This window comes from Neoarius graeffei, chromosome 20 (genome assembly GCF_027579695.1).
Source record: "Neoarius graeffei isolate fNeoGra1 chromosome 20, fNeoGra1.pri, whole genome shotgun sequence".
Lineage (NCBI taxonomy): Eukaryota > Metazoa > Chordata > Actinopteri > Siluriformes > Ariidae > Neoarius > Neoarius graeffei.
This window is the reverse complement of record NC_083588.1, coordinates 13,089,677-13,106,482: the sequence shown is the minus strand read 5'-3', so window position 1 is coordinate 13,106,482 and position 16,806 is coordinate 13,089,677. Positions and strand designations below refer to the sequence as shown.

At 42.3% G+C, this 16,806-nt stretch overlaps 1 protein-coding gene across 1 annotated transcript in view; it reads left to right on the top strand.

The window, feature by feature from the left end:
- Nucleotides 1–16,806, top strand: part of LOC132868410 (cohesin subunit SA-1) — a 57,525-nt gene that overhangs the window by 33,322 nt on the left and 7,397 nt on the right. The window contains exons 20-24 of the mRNA XM_060901273.1: nucleotides 3,499–3,582; nucleotides 7,247–7,339; nucleotides 7,828–7,990; nucleotides 11,622–11,758; nucleotides 11,982–12,083. Of these exons, the coding sequence (XP_060757256.1) occupies nucleotides 3,499–3,582; nucleotides 7,247–7,339; nucleotides 7,828–7,990; nucleotides 11,622–11,758; nucleotides 11,982–12,083 (579 nt within the window). The remainder of the gene's footprint in view (nucleotides 1–3,498; nucleotides 3,583–7,246; nucleotides 7,340–7,827; nucleotides 7,991–11,621; nucleotides 11,759–11,981; nucleotides 12,084–16,806) is intronic.

Genomic DNA, 16,806 nt, shown 5'->3' with positions numbered 1-16,806 from the left:
TAACTAACTATAAATAAATCGTCCCCTGCAGTTTGTGGTCGGTGGTCACACCAGACCGATAATGATACCTGTAGCCTGGGCCTGGGTTTATCGGCATTCGTGAAGAATAAGTTCCATTTATATCATGCCTTTCTCAAATCCCAAGGTCGCTTTACAAGTATGGGGGGAACTCCACCAAGTAGAGGTCAGAGTGTCTTTCTAATGGCGTAGCAGCCACAGTCCTACCAAAAGGCGCCCGAAAACAAGTCCCACACAGCTGCCGTGACGCCACTGGGCAACGTCACTCGGAACACCATGCCATGGATCCACAAAGCAAGCACAAACGCATCTCCACGCAGAGCGCTGGGATGTCCCAAACCGCTTGCACAGCTGCTGCGACGCCACCGAGCAACATTGGTCAGAACATCATGCCAAGCACTGCTGCACAGAGTGCTGGACAACCACGATGTTAAAATGAGCAACGAGCTCAAACGGGGGACCCTATCCATAAGCTGCTGGAACGTAGCGGGCGCCCCAAACAGCCCAAAAGGAAGTATGACAAACTGGTGTAAGCCAAACGGTGTGGAAAAGGCCGTTTTCTCTTGGGATGGCGGAGTCAAGGGGTCTGCCCATATCCCTTTGTCAAATCCAGCGTTGAATAAAAACGAGCCATGCCTCGTCGATCGAGCAACTCGTCAATACGAGGCATTGGGTACGCGTCAAATTTAGACACCATGTTGACTTTTCTGTAGTCCACATAGAACCGGACCGACCCGTCGGCCTTGGGAACCAAGACCACCGGGCTGCTCCAGTCACTGTGGGACTCCTCGACGATGCCCATTTCGAGCATGGCCTCGAGTTCTTCCTGAACCACCTTTTTTTTTTTTTTTTTTGTGTGTGTGTGTGTTCGGGCAGTCTGTAAGGGCGGCTGCACACTACTACCCCCGGGGGCATCTCAATGTGGTATTCTATGAGGTGGGTGTGGCTGGGCAGGGGCGAGAACGTGTCAGAAAATTCTGGGGACTGATTGGCCGGGATTTCGGGAATTAATGACTCATTTAGTGAAGAGTGGGGCCTGCCATAGTTCCACGGGGGGAGGGCCTGGAGTGGCATTGGCAGGAGCAGCTGTCACAGAGCCGTCTACGTCATCACCGCGTCAGAGTGAGGAGCAGCATGCTCCTCCTCCGTCTCTCGGGGATTCCCTCGCGGATTTCCTGTTAGAGCAGTCGCGAGACGAGACTCTGCGGCATGCGTTTGACCAAGTGAGAGTAATCGATGGTCAAACTCTCCAGCCAAACACCACCCCGTCCTTCCCCTATTTTTCCATTATTAAGGATAGGTTATACCGAGTCACGCAGGACACTCAGACTAAGGAACAAATAACACAGCTTTTAATCCCAAAGAGCCATCAGGAATTTATATTCCAGGCGGCTCACTTTTAATCTCATGGCTGGACACTTGGGGCAGGATAAGACACTAGCCCGAATATTGGCCCGGTTCTATTGACTAGGGATTCGCGGCGATGTCCGTAGGTGGTGTACGGTGTGCTGCGAATGCCAGTTAGTCAATCTCGCGGCCATTCCAAAAGCGCCTTTGCGCCCTCTGCCATTCATCGAGACCCCGTTCGAAAGAATTGGGATGGATCTCGTCGGGCTCTTAGATAGGTCAACATGAGGATATCGCTTTATTTTAGTTCTGGTAGACTATGCAACGCGATATCCGGAAGCAGTGCCTCTTCGCGATATCTCAGCACGTAGTATTGCAAAAGCGCTCTTCCGCATCATCTCCCGAGTCGGAATCCCCAAAGAGATTCTGACCGATCAAGGCACTACGTTTATGTCACGCACACTGCATGAACTGTATGGGTCACTGGGGAAGACACACAAACACAGGTTAATTCCCCTCAGGTGCAGTGATTCCACCACTTACCTTCCCTGACTCCACCCTCCATTCACAGGCTGACGCTTGGCCACGCCCCCACTGCCACATACACCACCACTAATAATAAAATAAAAAAGGCCCAGTGAGAAGCAGAGTGAGATTGCTTCTGGGCCCCCTCTAGGCCTGGACCTGACCCAATAAAACATCTGACCAATCAGGTAATTGTTTATATATGACATTGTCTGAGCATGTGCTATTTTTTCCTGGGCATCCTTTGTACATCCTTGTCGCCACGGGATACGGATTCACGGAAAATTAAAAAAAAAAAATAATACAAAGTACTGCTCTTTTATTCGCGGATATGTTTTTCCATGAAATATCAATAGTGAATTAATAAACAAATAAATGTAGGAAAGATATTTTAATGATTAACTTTGGCAGTCCAAACATTTAATTGTTTGAGACGTCTTAATTTTTCATCCATGATGCATCATCCGTCTGACATCGGTAACCAATCTGTAATATACTGAAACGTCCGTGAGCAATCCGTAAATTATTAGCGCCGGTGACTCATCTGGATGAAAATCCGTCACCACTCTGTATTTTGCATCCTTTTTTAATTTTTTTAATTGTATTTCCATAGTCTGTGACCTATCTGTATTTTTTCCAACCACTGGAGTGTGTGCATGGGTTGTTTTGAAGTCCAAGCTGTACAGGATGACCTGGAATAATGTACTACTACTTGAAAAAAAACTTCCATGACTATTTCTAAGTTGCATGCATTTATTTACATGAGTGGCAGGACCAAGCGATACTACAGTTGGGGTTACAGTTGTGGTGCGACTGCTCCAGACTGGAACTAAATTCAGGCAGAGGGATCGTCATAGCTGAAGTTAGAGGTATAGTTATCGGTGGTGTGGGACCGGCCCGAACAGTTATTCCATGAAATTGAGTTGTACACGAGCTGATAGCTGACGTTGCACGTAGCGCCGAGTTGGCTATAAGCCATGTCCAACTTGATTGATTGATTATAACCACATGCACTGGATTTTGAGAAATGGAGCATTTTTATTTGTTGCAAATTCGATAAACACTTTTTTTTTTTTTTTTAATACAAAACGTCTGAATAATTTTCACTTAGAATGTAAACGAACCGTTGAAATGACGGTAGCAATTTGTGAAAAATGGTCTAATAATTCTTAAATAGACGTTCTTGCCATCAAATTTTATTCCATATTTTGTTGCCCCCCTTTTGTGGTTTTGTTTTTGAGTAGTTTTATTTCGTCCTCCGTTGGTTCAGCAACATGCTCTGCCATTTATTTATTTTTCCTTTAGGGGTCTTTTTGGCGGTTGGCAAACCAACATGAAGGTGCATTACCACCCCCAACTGGGCTGGAGTGTGGAACAGGAGATATTTGGGGGGGGGAGGAACTCTTCTTTTAGCTATTTGTTTCTTTTAAATCCTTGATGACAAAGCTACGATGTTGTTTTTCTCTACTCGCAGTATATGAGCTGATATCCTAGTAGCAGAGTAGCCAGTCAGAGCATGCGATTGCTCATATCCAGTGAATGTGGATAGAATAATCAATGTGTTGAGTTGTTGACTGACTTTGTTTGTTTTATTATGATTGATTACAGTTGATGTTTTGTGCACTGAAGTGTGCCGCTTTCCACTTGCTGTGGGCAAGAGTGAAGCTCTCCCAAACGCCTCAACCTGAGAAGGTACATTATCTCTAATGGCCCTTTTCCACTACCCTTTTTCAGCTCACTTCAGCTCGCTTCAGCTCACTTCAGCCCGACACGGCTCGCGTTTCGACTACCAAAAACCAGCACGACTCAGCTCGCTTCAGCCCTGCTTAGCCCCTAAAACTCGCACCGTTTTGGAGTGGGGCTGAAGCGAGCCAAACCGTGCCGAGTGAGGTTGGGGGCGTGAGCAGACACTCCCCTGTGCACTGATTGGTGAGGAGGCGTGTCCTCACATGCCCACACACGCCCCGCGAGCGCGCTGGGATCTGTAAACACCGCAAACCCGGAAGAAGAATAATTACGAATTACGAGAATTTCTGAAGCCTTATGCGCCTCGCCTCATCTATACGCTCTTGCCAGTATCTGTCCGCGTTGTCGGTGACAACAAGCCACAGCACCAAGACCAGCAACACTAACGACACCATGTTCTCCATGTTTATTGTTTACTATCCGGGTCGTGAGACTACCGCTTAAAAGCTCACTGAATCAGTGACATACAGAGCATCGTGGACGAGTTCGCGGAGCGCAAGGCTCGTCGTATGCCCTTCAAATAATGCGCGCAGTAGGCTATTGATGTTTTATTATGAGCCATGTACAGTATGTCGCCTAATGTTTTTTTGTTTCTGAGTTACATGTTCGTTTGAAGGACTTAATGTACAAAATAACATAGTTGCACCCCGTAGTGTTGAAATTGGTAAACACAGTGCATTCAGTGAGGTTTGCACCGCCCTCCTTTTATTTCTGACTCTTCCTATCACCGTTGCAACCTCTGAGCGCTCATTCGTATGCCCTTCAAATAATGTGCGCAGTATAGGCTATTGATGTTTTATTATGAGCCATGTACAGTATCCTAATGTTTTTTGTTTCTGAGTTACATGTTCGTTTGAAGGACTTGATGTACTAAATAACATAGTTGCACCCGGTAGTGTTGAAATTGGTAAACACCGCAGTTGCGGACATTTTGTAGCCTAAAATGATGTTATGATAAGCTTTAATAAAGGGCCCGGTCATTTGCCCCGCCCCCGGCCCGGCTCTGACTTGTTCCGCCACTGTCACTGATGTCACTGTTTGCGCTGCTTAACGACATCACATGACGTCCACCCACTTTCGCTAACTCCACCCAATGTGTCCACCCACTTCCAGCCAGCACGGTTCAGCGTGGTTGTAGTCGAAATGCAACTCCAACAGCCCCGCTCAGCCCGACTCAGCTCGACTCGGCACGGCACGGCTCAGCCGCGTTTGTAGTGGAAAAGCGGCATAAATGTGTGTCTGCCAGAACACTGATGCATACAACACTTCCAATCTTGAAGCTGATGGGCTACAACAGCAGAAGCCCACATCAGGTTCTTCTTAGCTAAGAATAGGAATCTGAGACTACATTGGGCACAGGCTCAACAGTACCGGACAGTTAAAGATTGGAAAAACATTGACAGGTTGAAGGAATCTTGATTGCTGCTGCAATATGCAGACAGATTGGGGTCAGATTCTGGCATCAACTACATAAATCCATGGACCTGACCTGCCACGTGACAATAGTTCAGGTGTTTGTGTAATAATATGGGCTCAAAAATTGTCTACATGAGACAGCTGAGTATTGTTACTGACTGCAATTTACCCTAATGATAATGGCTACTTCCAGCATTGACAATGTGCCATGTCACAAAAAACAAGCGGTTTCAAACAAGTTTCACAGACATCACCGCATATAAGCTGTGTTATGTGATAATCTTTTATTGAATGATCTTGATAATTATCACGATATACATTTTTAAATACGTGAAATGATGCAGACCGACGAAACCGTGTTCATTCCTGTTTAAAGTATTTAAAGATTATCAGAACATCGTATACTGTGCAAATATATAAATATTATACGAATCTCCAAGGGAAGAACTGCTCAACAATTTGCACTCAAGTCTCCGTCGTTGAACAGTTAATAACTTCAGTGCGGTACAGTCGACTTGAAGTTAAAACTGTAATGAATTCAGAAATGACTCTGATGCTTGTGCTCATAAGGACTTGTTTACACAGTGGCACTTTTTGACTATACAGAATAGAAATTATTTAGAATTGCATGATCCAGTGTCACCCAGGTGAGGAAGGGTTTCTTTCCTTTGGTTCCTCTCAAGGTTTCTTCCTTGCCACTGTCGACTCTGGCTTGCTCATCAGGGAGAATTTTCAGATTTATATTCTGTAAAGCTGCTTTGTGACCAAACGGCCATTTGCTAAAACAGCAGCACAAACTAAACTGAATTGAAACCCCCCCCCCAACCCCCCCCCCAATACCCTCAGCTTATCATCGATATTGAGAGGGGGGGAAAAAAAGTCTTATGACACAAATCAAGATCATTTCATCACTGAGCATGAGTCGAGCACAAATGCTCTTGACTCGCGTGGGTTCCCTTGCTTTCGGGGGGAAAAATAAGGATGAAGATTTTGACCCAAAAGGCCTATACTGAAGTGTAAAATCACTTTACAAATAATGGTGACGACGATGATCATTAGAACATGACTAAATTTTCCGGGGATTTTTCACCCCCCTCCCTCTTCTGACTGGTGTGCTCCTACTCTTCTTTCCTGTGCTCCCCTGAACAATGAAAATATTGGCCATTTCAACATTCAGGGTTCTCCAGAAAATCTGAAGTAGCCGGCTTTAAGAAAAAAAGTAGTAGGTGGCAGTGAAGCTGTTGTGGCACACCAAATTCTTGGGGGGATGAATTCCCCACCCTCAGAAAATTTTGAAATTTACATGCCTTCTGGTGTGTTCTTAGCGAATAAATTGCTAACCATTTCCTTCCAGATGTATGTGTGTTTTTGCTTTCTCAGTTATCCTCTGTAGTATGCTGTCTGGCTCTGTAACATAACTATGTATGCTACAGTGTGGTCACGTGGTCCAGCTCAGCCAATCATAGCGCATGAATCGATCAACAAATATGTCGTCGCTTCTGGTCAAACTAGATCTGAATCCAAGACCATTTTGTGGCAAAGTAAATGGATTTGCAGCAAATTATGGGCAGTGGAGACTCATCTAAATCACTTGAACATTGAAAGACAAGTTATTTATTTATTTTCTGGGACCGAGTAGCCGGTGCAGACAGTCTGTGTAGGCAGAGAAAACCACCGGTCGCTGGCGCTTGTGGACATCTCTGAACATTAGACGTTCACTTTGTAAAAGGATTAAATCAAAATGATGTGTTTTGTTAATTGTATATTGCACATTACTGCAGTATCACTTGTCCAACTGAGGTGTTTTTTTTTTTTTTGCATTTGCTTCAGCTCCTGAATGTACAGCTGGCAGTAGTGTGATGCCCTGCTCTACTCGTTAAACTGAAAATGGTCGACGACGACGACTTTTTAGGCTTATGGTTCTTGACTATTAAATTACTCATCATGATATTTTAAAATGGAACATCATGAACATGGAAAAATCAATATCCACACGCCTTCCCAGTATTAGTATCTCTCAGATTAGTGATTTGTCCACTCTTGTGATGTGACTTATCATACATATTTAGGACCATGTGTTGTATGCTCGACGTGTCGAAGCAAAACTGCACGTTGATCAAATTTATGCATTTGTGTTTATTGGTTCTCTCTCTCTCTCTCTCTCTCTCTCTCTCTCTCTCTCTCTCTCTCTCAGGCAGAGATGAAAAATTTGTTGAAGCAGGTTCGTTCCTTTTGTGTGGTGTGCCAGAGCTGTCTTTCTCTGAGCAACAGTCTCGTCAGGAACCAGGTTCTACACACACACACACACGCGTAATTTGCAGATTAATTCGATCCCTTTGGGATGAAAGTAGGAAGAGTATATTGAAATGTTAGCGTTGTAACAATGCAGCCATATCATGTCCTTTTGAGGCTCTCTTTTGGATCAGTCTGCATATTGAACTGTACGTTCAACAAACTACCTAATAAAGGAGGCTGTTTTTAGCCGACCACTTGTATTAAGTGTTGGTGTAACAGCCATTACGTTTAGTCAAGCCGACACTCCCTGCTCTGAAAAAGTAGCTTCCTTTTTATCTCGAAATAGGAGAGGCTATAGTGGTTTATAAAAACATGCTTTTACTAACCACTGCTTTTCACAAGCCATTATGTTGATGTATGCTTTTACAATGCTGTAAATGTGTGTATATTATTCCATGGTGCATGCTGAGACAGTTCAAAATTTGATCTCTCTCTCTCCCTCTCTCTCCTCCCCATATCACTCCTGTTTGTCTCTCTTAGGCCTTTGAATGTGTGTGTGATGTGTTGGTAGTGTTTGGGCAGGGCAAAGGTGGATATACTGATGCTCAAAGCATGTGGGTTTCTCCTGATGACACACTCAGGGCTGAAATGGCCTCCTTCCTAATCGATTACGTATTCTCCAACCTTGACGATGAGGACACGGGTAAACAAATGTAGTTCCTAAGTGTTGTTCATTCAAATATTATTGTGTGGCATACGGTGTTGTAGTGGGCAGACACAGTGTCGCACAATCACGGCTCTTGGAGTTTCGAGAACGTTGATAACTTGAAAGCCATGTGAGTTCTTGACGTGCTTCAGCCTCCGATTAAACTGAAGCGTAAATACTGATTTGCATGAAACGTACAGTGGGATGCAAAAGTTTGGGCACCCTGGTCAAAATTGCTGTTACTGTGAACAGTTAAGCAAGTTGAAGATGAAATGATCTCCAAGAGGCATAAAGTTAAAGATGACCCATTTCCTTTATATTTTAAGCAAAAACAATTTATTATTTTCATCTTTTATATTGTCAAAATGACAAAAAAGGAAAAAGGCCTGAAGCAAAAGTTTTGGCACCCTGCATGGTTAGTACCTAGTAACACCCCTTTGGCAAGTTTCACAGCTTGTAAACACTTTTTTTTTTTTTTGTAGCCAGCTAATAATCTTTCAGTTCTTACCTGGGGGTAGAGCCCTGCACTCCCGCGGGAGTCCCGCCGCAAAGCAGTGCGGCGCGGGACAAATTTTGAAAGCTCATTGCGGGCGGGACCGGAAGTGCGCACATGCTGGCGGGAGTGCACATATGCGGCGGGAGCAGTGATAAGCTGCAGTCCCGCTAACTAAAAACGTGTTTGAAATAAAATTTATAAATTATTAATTTATGTCTATCATATATAATTTGTGCTGGATATTTTATTTGGCATTAATAAAAACATTTTAAGATGCCTAAATTTGCAGAGAGAGTCAGATTGCCAGATTGAGTGAGGAATGGCATTTTAAATTTGCCATTGATCACCCTAACGGGAAATCCTTTGATCACTCTAATGACTCGCAGTTCATACCCAGCTAGCAAGAGAACCATGAGTGAAGTGATTTACTGCTTGCGTTAGTCTACAGCTCTAATCAGAGAGACAGGTTACACAGTGATGGTAGGCTTGACTCAATGCTATCCCAGAAATCCTTCCTGTAATATGCAAATTTGGCTGTCCAATCAGAGGCGGCCAAATTTGCATATTACAGGAAGGATTTCTGGGATAGCATTGAGTCAAGCCTACCGTCACTGTGTAACCTGTCTCTCTGATTAGAGTTGTAGACTAACTCAAGCAGTAAATCAATTCACTTCTCTTACTAGCTCTGCTTTGCAATAAAAAAAAAACACCATTGGTACAAGCAAGCCCATTCACTTTTTTTTATGCTGATCAGAGAATTACAATGGTTTCTCGTGATAAAAATGTGCAATTCGCGATTAAATATTTTAATCGCTTGACAGCACTAATTATTATTATTAGAGACCCTATATGCTGAATTCAGAAACAAGGTAAATAATAACAAACGTGAACGTGAGCTGTAGATATTTATGCTCAAATCCACTCAAAGTAGGGGGCGGGGCACCATCACGCTGTGTCAAGACAAGAACTTTCCTGAGAAATAACGCGAACGTCTGCATCATGCGGGATTTGCGGGTGGGAGCGGGACAAAATATGGCAGGCGCGGACGGGAGCGGGACTGAAAATCATAATTTTTTTGCGGGCGGGAGCGGGACTGAAAATCATAATTCTTTGCGGGCGGGAGCGGGACTGCACAATGCGGGCGCAGGTGGGAGCGGGACTGAAAAATCCGACCCGCGCAGACCTGTACCTGGGGGATTTTCACACATTCGTCCTTGCAAAAGGCTTCCAGTTCTACAAGTTTCTTGGGCTGTCTTGCATGCACTGCTCTTTTGAGATCTATCCACAGATTTTCAATGATGTTTAGGTCAAGGGACTGTGAGGGCCAGGGCAAAACCTTCAGCTTGGGCCTCTTGAGGTCATTGTAGATTTTGAGGTGTGTTTTGGATCATCGTCTTATTGTAGGACCCATCCTCTTTTTAACTTCAACTTTTTTACAGATGGTGTGATGTTTGCTCCCAGAATTTGCAGGTATTTATTCGAATCCATGCTTCCCTCGACCAATGAAATGTGCCCTGTGCCACTGGCTGCAACACAACCCCGAAGCATGATCGATCCACACCCGTGCTTCAGAGTTGGAGAGGTGTTCTTTTCCTGGAATTTGCCACCCTTTTTTCTCCAAACATACCTTTGCACATTGTAGCCAAAAAGTTCTATTTTGATTTCATCAGTCCACAGGACTTGTTTCCAAAATGCATCAGGCTTATTTAGATGTTCATTTGCAAACTTCAGACACTGAATTTTGTGGCTCGGACGCAGGAAAGGTTTTCTTCTGATGACTCTTCCATGAAGGTCATATTTGTTCAGGTGTCGCTGCATAGTAGAACAGTGCACCACCACTCCAGGGTCTGCTAGATCTTTCTGAAGGTCTTTTGCAGTCAAACGGGTTTTTATTTGCCTTTCTAGCAATCCAACGAGCAGTTCTTTCAGAAAGTTTTCTTCATCTTCCAGACCTCACCTTGATCTCCACCGTTTCTGTTAACTGCCATTTCTTGATAACATTACGATCTGAGGAAACAGCTACCTGAAAACACTTTGCTACGTTCTTGTAGCCTTCTCCTGCTTTATGAGCATCACTTATTTTATTATTCAGAATGCGAGGGAGTTGCTTAGAGGAGCCCATGGCTGTTGATTTTAGGGACAAGTTTGAGGAGGCAGAGAATTTATACAGCTTTGAAATCTGCATCATCTGACCTTTCCTAACGAAGAATTTGAACAAGCCACAGCTCAATAAGCTAATTAAGGTCTGGAACCTTGGTAAAAGTTACCTGAGAACTCAAATGTATTGGGGTGCCCAAACTTTCACATGGTGTTCCTTTTCTTTTTTCACTCTCCAATTGTACAAAACAAAAATAATACACATCTTGCAGAAAACGCTGAAAAGAAATGTCTCGTCTTTACCTTTATGCCTTTTGATCAGTTCATCTTCTGCTCACTTAACTATTCACAGTAACAGACATTTTCAGCAAGGGTGCCCAAACTTGTGCATGCCACTGTACATTATCATATTAATTTCCTTCGCCTGCTAATATGATCATGAAGTGTTATCTCTCTTCATATCTGACTGCTCACTTGAGTAAAGTGTTTGCTCCTGAGACTTTTTCCCATCCTGATTACCATTGAGTACATGCTTTTCAATAAGTGTGTATATCAGTACGAATGCAGAAATTAAGCTGCTTCATTAATCAGGGACATGACAGCATTTCATTTCGCTCTGTTCATGTGTCAACGTGAAAATTTGTTGAAAAATCACATCAGCGAGTGCTCTCTTTAGATCATTAATGTGACACGGACACAAGTCTTAGACAGCATAGCATCACCTGGTATTACATGTCAGCATCTAAACATCTTCTGTGACTGAGTAATTGAGCATCATATCGGACCAGTATCTATATAGACTGCGTCACTAGTTCTGATACAGACCGAGGTTGTTCACTCTGATCAGTGCTGCTTTCTGCATGAAAACTCGCCAGAGGTACTGTAAATTTTCATATTTTGCCACTGAAAATATTTTCTTGTAGATTTTAATCATAACGAATCGCCAAATTGTAATTTTCAGTTTGAGAAGACTGGCACCTTAAACGGTTAACTGGTTTTTATAATGTATAGTACAAATACAATACGTGTGCATAGGTGTGGATGAGGAAGAGGAGCTGAAAATCATGGCGCTCCAGCGCAGAAGGAATCAGCTGGCAGGTTACTGCAAACTTATCATTTACGGCGTGTTGGAGCTCCGAGCAGCAGCGGATGTCTTCAAACACTACAGCAAGGTCTGTGTGATGCACCGCACTTTGAGCTAGTTTTTAAATCGATTTTATATATCCTGCCTGACCCCAATTAAAAAAAAAAAAAGTTGCCGTTTGGTTTTAAATAATAGCGTGTATGAGACGAGATATGTATATATCGGTGACAATATCTTTGTGTGACTTATATGCTCTGTTGATTTTATCTCGTGTCATTTATTCTATAAAGAACGAGCGTGTGTGTGTGTAGTTCTACAGAGATTTTGGTGATATAATTAAGGAGACTCTGAGTAAGTCGAGGATTATGAGCCCAGTGGAGAGTGCAAGAACAATCTGCCTCAGCCTGCAGCAGGTATGTGTTCTGCAGACTCGGGCCTGGTTTATACTTGAGTATCTGTGAGGATGTGAGAGTGTTGTGAGAATTGAAAACTAAATGCAAGTCACTGCGGAATGAAGGTATAGATGAAAGTCTTCCGGATTTACCCGGAAATCCGGATATTTGACAAAACTCTTGAAAATCTCCGGTTTCCCGAATGGAGAAATGTATTTTTCGGGTTTTTCGCGTTCCTAGACGCGGCGTAATACTTCGCATCGTCCTTGCATGGACGCAGTCCTTAAATAGCCCAAACATAGTTAATTGATTAAAGACAGGTGTTCTTTGTTAGGCGCGCCTTCAGGTGCACAAGCTAAGGCTTCAGGTGCACAAGCTAAGGCGCGCAGGACTGACACCGTTCTGCGCAACACAATCGCACTAGAAAGCATGTTCAAGCTGCCAGTGTAGCTGTGGTCTTTTTAGTTGCAAATTACAAGTATTTCCTCTTGTGTTGTTAATTCGCCGTGTCAAAACAAGCAAAACTTTCCTCCTCCTTTCGACATGAAGAGAGGTAAGCTATATATATATATATATATATATATATATATATATATCTCAAAGTTGCATTTTGTGGCTTCGAAGCTAAGTTTTAGTGCCGTTTCTAGAACACATCATCAAGAAAACGTGGAAGAAACAGCAATAATGGAAGAGCCGGTTTCTAAGCTGCCTAAAACTAGCAATGGTAATTTATTTTTTGTTACATAATGCACTCAGGCTGCCAGTCAGTGTGTGACACGCACACACACCCCTGAAAAAATCCTAGCCACACCCCTGATTTACATGAGAAATTTGGTATTCATTGGTGTGTTTAAATTTACAGACAATACAAACTAATGTAAACAATTGGTTCAACTCGCATAAATATGAATTGGAAATTTTTAGTTCACTTTAGCTTATGCAAACGCACAACTCTGATAAACAAGGCTCAATGTCCCCAACATTGAAACCTGAAAGCTTTAGAAACTCGAACAGACCTTTACTTTTTAACAGTACTGTTTTGGGATTTTGCTGAGTTTACCGTCAACTGTCTGATTTTTTTCAAAGTAATGAACTGTGTAGCCAGGAAAATCACCGCGTTTTCTAAATGCACTCCTGAAAATTACTCATTAACTCGGGGAATTAAATTTGATATTTTTGACATATTAATCATGAATGTACATGAAAGAAAAAGGCTTAAAAGTTATAACTTGTTTTAGTGAAAATAAGCACTAGAATGCAGGGTTTTGCATGTTATTAAAATTTTTTCAGGGGACACTGGCCCCCTCCCCCATCTTAGTTTGTCTTTCAAAAGTTCAGGATTTTTTTTTCTTTGCTCCACTTTAATCTCTATGAAGGGGAAGAAGCGAAGTAGTGGTTGTGATGATGCTGAGGATCCCTACTTTATTTCTGTGCCCTAGATCAGGTACATATTAAAGTCAAAAGGGGATTTGGAGATTTTTGTTGAGCTTGTTACGCTACGTTCACACTGCAAGACTTAATGCTCAATTCCGATTTTTTTGTGAAATCTGATTTTTTTGTGAGGTCGTTCACATTAACAAATATATGCGACTTGTATGTGATCCTCAGTATGAACGAAAAGCGACCTAAAAGTGTTCCGCATGCGCGTTGCAGGATACGACGACGTCACACACAGTGAGCATGGCCAGTGTTTACGGAAGTAAAACCGCCCGGTTGTGGTATGACCCATCCAATCTAGCTTGAATAACTGTATCCCCCCAAATGGAAATCAGCTCCCTCACCTCTGCGTCCTTCCATTGAGAAGATTCAGAACCTTCACAGCCCGAAGCGTCCCTCGCATTGATGTCATTTATGCGCCATGTTGTTGTAACTTTTTTTGAGAGACCCGCCGCCTACTTCAGCGCAGAATAGTGACGTTTGTGGCTTGTTGATGACGTGTAAGTCGGATGAATGCGACCTGGCAGTTCAGACTGAAGTCGCATATGAAAAGAGCGGATAGGAATCGGAATTAGGACCACATATCCAAATGGCCTGGGTCGGATTTGAAAAAATCGGATCTGTGTCGTTCATATTGTCAATAAAAGATCGGATACAGGTCACATATGGGCGAAAAGATCAGATTTGAGTCACTTCAGCCTGCAGTGTGAACGTAGCCTTATTTTTTTTTGTTTGTTTTTTAGTGCTTTTAGGACCAACGTTTTCTTTCATAATTTGTCATCCTTCCTCACTTAGGGTGACAAAGCGATTGGCCGCCATTTGCCGAGTCACTCAAGGTGGTTATCGAGAAATGCGCAATTTCCTATAATCCAGGGATGTGATTTTTCCGCGAATTCGCAGAATTCCGCTTTTTTCACCTCAAAATTAAAAAAAAAATTCTTTTCCGATTTTTCGCTCAAAAATCCGCATTCATATCCTATTCGTTCCGACTTTCAGTAATTCCATCATTGATATGAAACGAGGTACGTGATTGGTCCATCGCTGTGTAACAACCAATGAACGCGCTTGTTAGATAGCTGTACGTAAGCTCGCTTCAAACAAAGAGTTGAAAGATGGCAGCCTCCGTGATCGAGCGTAAAGATGCACCTGATCATCAGTTTGGTGTGTGTGTGTGTGTGTGTGTGTTTTTAAAGTAAATAAACATGGGGAAGAAGAAAAAAACAACCCAGCTCATTTCTTTCCCCATAATAAACCTGTGAGTAGTGATGGTGTCACTGCACGTGCGACAGTTGGGTATGTTTTTGCGGAGTGACAAAGGTTGCCGTGGCAACGTGGCCTCGCGCCATCTGTTGCTTCCTGGATGCGCATGCGCACGCTATGAAAGCTGTGGTGAAAAGGTTAGCATCGGAGGCTAAACCTTCTGAGGAGAAAAGAAGGAGCGGTTTTTATTTCAGTTTGTTTTATTTACGTCCGAAGAAACAGCAGTTTAAATCACGGCTCTAGTTTACAAATCAAAATGGTTACTTGGTGAAAACAAAACAAAAAAGCTGGAGAGAGGAGGAGTGGTGGGAGTTTAACCCGGGAAAGTGAGTCTGTGAGGCGGCAGTGATGCTTGACCCCTCCCGCCTCCTCTCACTTTACCTCAGAGTCTCTGCCAACTTCATCACAGATTATTTCACCTTTTTCACTCGAAGTTAGTTTTAATTTTCGCTCAAAACTTTTCCCACAGCGTGGATATAATGTAATTATACACAATTTTGATGTTTATTCAATATTAAAATGTTAGTGCAAATAATACATACTTGCCAACTTTTCAAAATTCTCATGAGGGAGAAAAGTGCATGAAAGACATTTTCAGTTGGCCGAGGGTCTGATGCCCGGTTGAAATGATAAAAACAGTGGATCCCAATTAATTGCAAACGCATTTTTTGTGAATGTTGTTTAGTGAAAAAGTGATTTTTATTCTTGCATATGAAAATCCTCAAGTGAGTGAACACTGTACAGTTCTGTATATGAGTCAATTTCACAGAAAACATATTTTTTTTGTCCGGATGTGTTTTGTTTACATTTTGAGATTTCTAAAACCTTTTTATGGTCTCATATGATAAAACATTATCAGTTCTACCTTGCATTTCAAAATTTGACTACTTTGGTTCATAAATGTGTATTTTGTAGCAAATTTTAGGGTCGAAAATGAGCAAAAATGACTGTCCCACTGAAAAGAGACTTTTTTTCAGACATGATTCTTAATGTTAGACAAAGGTGGAATTGAAACTTTTTCACGTTCAACGACAAGACTGTGGAAACCACAATGGACATATGATGTCACAAATTGAAAATGCAATTAAGAAAATATATTTTTTCAATGTTTTGTTAATTTTTGTACCTGTCCCTGAGGTTTGTGTCAGTTCTGTTACCGTGATTAATCACATAACAAAAATAAATGCTCCCAAAAGCTATTATTGAAATTATTTGTTGTCAAGGATCTACATATTCTCATCTTTTATATGGATGGCAGAATGAACTGAATCTGAGAATATTTACTTAATTTCAGTTTTGGTAAGTAGTCTATGCATGACTAATTTTTTGTCAATCCTGTTACCCTGTCTAAACGGGGTGTGCAGTAACTTAATCAAATATTAGAAGTTGCCATACATAAGAAGCAAACCGGGAGACTACCAGGAGCAATAGAGTTTAATAAATAATGGTGGATGAATTCTTATGTTGCATCATGTTTGTTTGAAAAGGCACATTTAGGTCGTTCAACTTCTACAGTAATTGAAAGTATAAATTTTGTTTTTCCTTATACAATTTTCTATTTATTCTAATGCAGATGATTTAATTTAGAATGACATTTTTAGGTTTCATGTTTTGGCTTTTTGTCAGTTAAGAATCATTGAATTTACTATAGGGGCTCAGAGTTGCATGTTGACCATTAAATTGGCTTGAATTTGTTAATAATGACAAGGTTTTTTCTTTTGTGTTTGCTTGCCATTTTAGTACAATTTTTAAGTCAGAAAACCCCAGAACCCAGGAGCTTCGGGGGGCTTCGCTCCCCCTTGTCCCCCCACCAGGGCACTGCCCTGGACCAGCTGGGGGCCTATGGCCCCCAGACCCCCAGCTAAAATTTTCAGATAATTTCACCAGCCCCAAATCACATCCCTGATAATCACCTCTATTTATACCAAATACTAATATTCCATGAGGATGTCAGAATATCCCAGGTTCCACAGCTGAAAAAAATGTTGGCCCACGAGCAGCGTGTACGTTACTTGTGCTAAAAACAATAAGAAATTATACGACTATT